Source organism: Orbicella faveolata, unplaced genomic scaffold (assembly GCF_042242905.1).
Source record: "Orbicella faveolata isolate gen_17 unplaced genomic scaffold, um_ofav_v1 contig_48, whole genome shotgun sequence".
NCBI classification, from domain to species: Eukaryota; Metazoa; Cnidaria; class Anthozoa; order Scleractinia; family Merulinidae; genus Orbicella; species Orbicella faveolata.
Genome location: NW_028301578.1, coordinates 7,382,202 through 7,387,916, shown reverse-complemented (window position 1 = coordinate 7,387,916; position 5,715 = coordinate 7,382,202). Strand labels below are relative to the sequence as shown.

General features: G+C 41.0%; 1 protein-coding gene across 1 annotated transcript; it reads right to left on the bottom strand.

Annotated features, from left to right (window-relative positions):
- Window positions 1-415: 415 nt before the first annotated feature.
- On the bottom strand, window positions 416-2,051 carry LOC149096271 (uncharacterized). The gene has a single exon (XM_089281013.1). The coding sequence runs from the start codon at window positions 1,761-1,763 to the stop codon at window positions 525-527; it is 1,239 nt and encodes a 412-aa protein (XP_089137139.1). The 5' UTR covers window positions 1,764-2,051; the 3' UTR covers window positions 416-524.
- Between the last annotated feature and the right edge of the window lie 3,664 nt (window positions 2,052-5,715).

The window sequence follows — 5,715 nt, the reverse complement described above, 5'->3', positions numbered from 1 at the left end:
AGTGAAAAAAAATTAAATTGAAATTGCTCAAATGATGCTACCTTTCAAAGGATCTTCAAAATTATAGAACATTTAAATTAGAGTTTGGTTGAGAAGAAAAAGGAGACGACTGATAATTCCTAGCTTGACTCCACTGTAAGTAAATAAGTCAACCCTAGCTGGTTTTCTTTATCCTTTTCGAATTGAAATTTGGACATCTTGAATTCACACGACGGAGGAAAACTGGAGACTCCAAGAAAACCCTTGGAGTAAGTCAAGATCCAACAACAAACTCAACTCACATATGGCACCGGGCCAGAATCGAGCCCGGCCTACACTTGTGAGAGGTGAGTACTCTCGCCTCTACACCATCCCTGATTCACACTGAATAAAGCAAAGGGGCGCGTGGTAAGTTAATCAATGAGGCTGGCGTAAGTGACTGCACAAGTCTTCATTTAATCGACTTACATTGAGATCGAGTACATTTCTCATTCTAGCTAACACTCAAACAGCTTGCTTTCAACTCAACACCATCAGTCCTAGTCTTACTCTTCCTTTTCTTCAATAGGAAGTGGCTTCATCTCTTTACTGTTGTCGATGGGTTTAACCTTGGGTGCCGGGGGATGGATACGAGGAAACACCGTAGGCTCAGGTTTTGCTTCATCTTGGTCGTCAAAGTTCTTGACAGGAGGAATTTCCGTCTCCTTGCTGTTGTCGATAATCTTGACCTTGGGTGTCGGAGGAAATATGCGTGGAAACCCTGAGAACTTTTCCGCATGGTCGGCTTGGGCAGTCAAATTCTCCATTTCGTCTTCCTCTTCCATTTCCTCGATGGGTCGTGATGGATACCAATATGACTTTATTTCATTTTCTGTGGTGTCCTCAAACTGGCCCTCCATAGTGAATGCATATAAATCTTTATTTGCCAGCTGATCGATGTACAATTGTGCGTATGGGTATCTTTGCTTCATAGCATGCCATTGCCAAGGGTGCATGTTCTGCTCCACCTGGTCTTTCAGGTCTTCGTAGAATGGTTTGTGGGCACTTCCAAAGCTGTGCTCTACCTCATTACGATCACCAGAGCCACGATGATCCTGATGGAAATTGGTTGTAGCTCCATCGTAACCACCTCCCCATTTCATGTAGCCTTCCAGTTTAACAGAGAATGTAGGAACGATGGTAGCTGTGTAGGGAATGGTCACTGTCTGGGGCTTTTTGAATGCATGCCATTTAGCAAAAGTTTTCGGTGGAAGTGCTTTCTTTTCAACAATCTTTAGAATGTGCCAGTCGTTAGTGACAGTGGTCTCTTCTTCATCCCCACCCCATCCGTAGCTAAAACTTGTTTTCGCGGAAAACCCCACCCCGCCTGTCGCAGTTGGTGGCTCGTATTCCATGCCAGCTTCCATTCCGAAATAGGAATCCCAACTACTTCGCTGGACGTTTTTTAGGGTGTTTGCAACTCGAATATCAACGTGCACTTCAGGTGAATAACCTGGGTTACTCTTTCTGTTTGTGACGACCTTGCTGTAGCTTCTGTCGGGGGAATTCATCAGCTGTTTTTCCTGATCCAAGGTAATAGGGGGCTTGATTGACTTTCCAAATTTTACAGCTTTCATTGTGAAGGCAAAGTTTTCGTAGGTGATCTTCAAGCGAACGTCCTTCTTGGGTCCACCTTTAAGCTCGCAGCGATCTTCTCTGTATGTCGACTCCCAGGTGTCGCCTTTCTTGCGAAAATCTTCACCAACCCTTTTAGCCCAGCATCCACTTGACCATGCATACCCCATTTTTCGTGATCGCAAAATATTAACTGATCTCTATACTTAAACTGTAGCTCGTCTTATATCAAATTAAACTAAGAATTGCAACTGGAGCAGAACTTTGGATTTATGTTTCCAGCTTTGATGAGGAAATATTTACTACTTGAAACCTTTCCTCATCTCAGTCGATACCAAAAGTTTCCAAGGCAAATCACTACATTTGGAACCTCTTGTAAGCGACCACCTCTCTTAAGCGACTGCGACCACTTTTAGAGTTAAAAGTTGGAAATTTTCTTTTGTTTTAAACCTCCCGTAATCGACCACTTCACAGCTAATAGAGCGGAAATTGAACAATAGAGTGGTGTAACATTATCGTATTCCTAAATAGTACAAAAGACGCAAATTTCTCAATGGGAAGTACCATATTTTTCTCGAAATTGAGTTCTTATATAAATAAAACATTTAAAACATGGGGCAAGTCTCTATTGCTACCATCTGCGAAAGAGGCAAAAGTTTGACCCAATATAGTCTAAGGTCTCCTAAGCGACTACTTCCTTGACATTTTGGGTGGTCGCTTACGGGAGGTTCGACTGTATGCGATTTGCTCGCCTGCTTTTCTTGCCTGCTAGAAGACACTCTAAAGTTAGTGCGCTAATCAGAAGATTAACTGCCGCTATCGTAACATTTGAGCGGGGATCTAGATTCGTCATTGTATAGGGGAGTTACTCTTCTTCTAGAAGACTATAACCCATTTCAGAGCAGACTGCCTAATTCCCATCATGTGAAAACGCTCTAAACCACTTTGACGTAAGTTTAGACTGGAATAATCACTGGACTCACCCTTCTCCATTTTACAACATTTAAACTTTTTAATGCTTGACAATTGGCCGCCTGATGTTTGTTTATGGAAACCAGTAATAAAGCTTCCCTCAAGAGTAATAACCTGACTTGAACCTGTGATCCGTTCGAAAACCAGTGCCTGGGCTGTAGTCAACTTCAGAAAACATGTGCACTCGATAAGCTCTAAAAATGAGCCCGCGAAATTTAAACATGATACTGGTCAGCGGATACTTTGTTTTGACAGCTGTGAATTGACTAAAACATGGATGTCCAATATCAAAGATGTACAGATCACTATAAACCAGGGCCTCATGCATTGGATGACCTATTTAATAGCTGGAGTATGGCCGCCATGTGGCGCTATGTCGTCGTCGTCGTCGTCGTACATACGCGCCCACGAGCAATACCGCTCGCCATGATAACCATGAGAAAAGCAATTTATTGGGTCCGATGAGTATGGTGCTCTGCTATTAATTTTGTATTTATAAAATTAATGTAGATGAAACGCAAACTCCAAGTTTAGTTGAAACTCAAGTCTATATATATATAAAAAAAACCAAAACTTCTGAACGGCAAGATTGTGCCTAGCATTGGAAACCTAAAGAATATCCTCAGTTTTCCTTAGTTTTTCTTCATACATGTCGAACTCACAATCTGAGTCATTCTCTTTATAAACAGACAACTGTCATGTAAGAAGTGTATCTAATATTCAAGAATAACAGTAAATGATAATTAAATAACCCTAAACAATCTTAAAAACATCTTAATAAATGATAAACCATTGATATTTTGGCAGTAAAGCAAAAAGACTATGTGTGACGTAAGAAGTATTTATATTAAGCCTGTTCCAGACATTCAGAGTGTGGGGAGGCCAAGATGAACATTGCGGCAGAAGAGAATCCCGCCCCAACCCCCCCCCCCCCTCCCATCCTCCCTACAAAAAAAAAAAAAAAGTTGGTCCGGAGGACTTGACCCCTAAAAAAAATCCTACAGAGGCAGTAGATGTAAAAAAAAAAAAAAAAAAAAAAAAAATTCCTGCAAGCTGAAAACGTCCCACCCCCCTCCCCAATCACTTTTCTAGTGGTCCATTCCTAAAGTCACTTTCATCGTATTTACGACAGTGACGCTTAATATTATCTTTACCTTCGGAATTTCCAATTTGTCTTCATCTTTTCAGGACACATATCGGTCTAAAAACATGCTCAAAAAAAGATATTATGATCTAGGTTATACTTTCTTCCTTAAATTAAATGTGTAAAGTCGGTATAGGAGAGGAAAGGAAAGGAAATGCGAAAACCTAGCGGTCGTGGTCATTTCACGCTGTTGTTTTGCAGAGGACGGCTACGAACTATGCAAATTCATAAAAACCCATGTTTTATCAGAGTATAAAACACAGAAAAAGCGTGTTTTATTGTTTTACGCAACGTTACCTCAATATAGCAAATAAAGAAGCCTAAGCCGTGTGTTATACTGTGATGAACCATTCCGGACATTTAAGAACACTCGCGAAATGTAGAAAACACTCGCCTGCGGCTCTCGTTACTCGGGCTTCCGTAGGAAAGCCCGAGCCTTAAAATGCTAGCGTTTTGGTCGCCAAAAGAGGGGTCATGGTCCCAGGCGTCCATGCGTAGACCATGGAAACTGGGGACGAGAAACGCGACATTGCTCGCTCTTCGTGACAGAATGCGGTGTTTGGCGAAGAAAGTTTTGGCGAGAATCGCGCCTTATACGTTCATCTCAGAATACAAAGATGTCGATCGTTTTCAGAAAGGGTCGGTTCACGAATTACATTGCTTGAAAGTCGGCCAGGTAAGCAAAGTTCACGCTGGAAACGTTCACGTGAGATAACAATTAACTGAGTCGATTGCGGCATGAGTTCAATCTACGAAAACACTGGCAAAAAATAGGCAGTCAATGACGGTATGTGGCTACTGCCGTTATTACTTAGAACATTACAGTAAAACAAATCATATTGCAATAAAACGAGCTAAATACGAAAACGTTTTTGGACTCGTAGCTCATTAAAAACATGTGACTTGTTTCTTGCACCGCGCAAAATATGTCCATCTCCAATGTTGTAAAGATAAGACTTTCGGTAACTTAAGTTAAATATCTTACCTCCAAGTTAGTTGGCTTTCAAGTAGGGTGCAGGAAAAAAAAAAAAAAAAAAAAAAAAAAAAGGTGTGAATTTGGAGGCACATTGTGCGGGAGAATTAAACCTTCGATTGTGCGGGGAATTGTGCGGGATTATTGACGAACCAATGTTCTTGCTAAGTCCTAAGGAAAATCTGCATTGACGATAGTTTAGCCAGTTATTTCACTAGTAGTTCAAATATATTTAGCAGTCTTTATTAGCAATCGCCAGTTCTTTTAGAAAGAAAATCATGTTGCGTGACTTGAACTAGACGAGCATGAAACCAAAATAAATAGCAAAACAGAATGCCGCATCTTCCCTTATAAATGAGAGTCCTTTTTTTAAAAAAATACTCTTGCATTGATTCAATAGAAATGTGTAGCTTGAATATTTCTTCATAAACTGCCTTAAGGGTCGCAAATTCTTGGAAGTTATCCGCAAAATACACAACTTGAAAGTTTATGCAAATTATGTGCAATGCAATTTGAGCCTAGTCACAACACTGTTGTTTTTGCGAAGGAGTTTATCATGATTCGTTTTGGCTCTCTCGAAAGGGATTATTCGCTCTCCAAAGAAGATATGACTCTTGAAAAGGGTTTAAGAGCAATCGTCCCAAAATGTCGCCTGGAGGTATGCAAAATGAAAAAATCGAAAATCCCCAAACTTTGCCAGAATATAGGTCTGGATGAACTATTTCTATTTCAACTACTTCTTTTAATTACATTACAAATCGAACCCCCATTAAGCGGTAACCTATTAAACGGCCACCCCTTTTAGGCGGCCGGTAATCGTAGTCCCAAAATCCATATCCCCAAGGGTGATTGTTTAGTAGGGACAATAGGGGGTGGACTGTAGAACACGTGCAAGGTGCGTTGGCCTTCGGCAGTCTGTCACGCAATTCTCACTGTTTGCGGTGGTCGGCAGTTAACGGAAACAACTTGTGAAGCCAATACACATGCAGTCCATGCTTGGCGCTGATAAATGGTGTGCACAGATTAACTATAA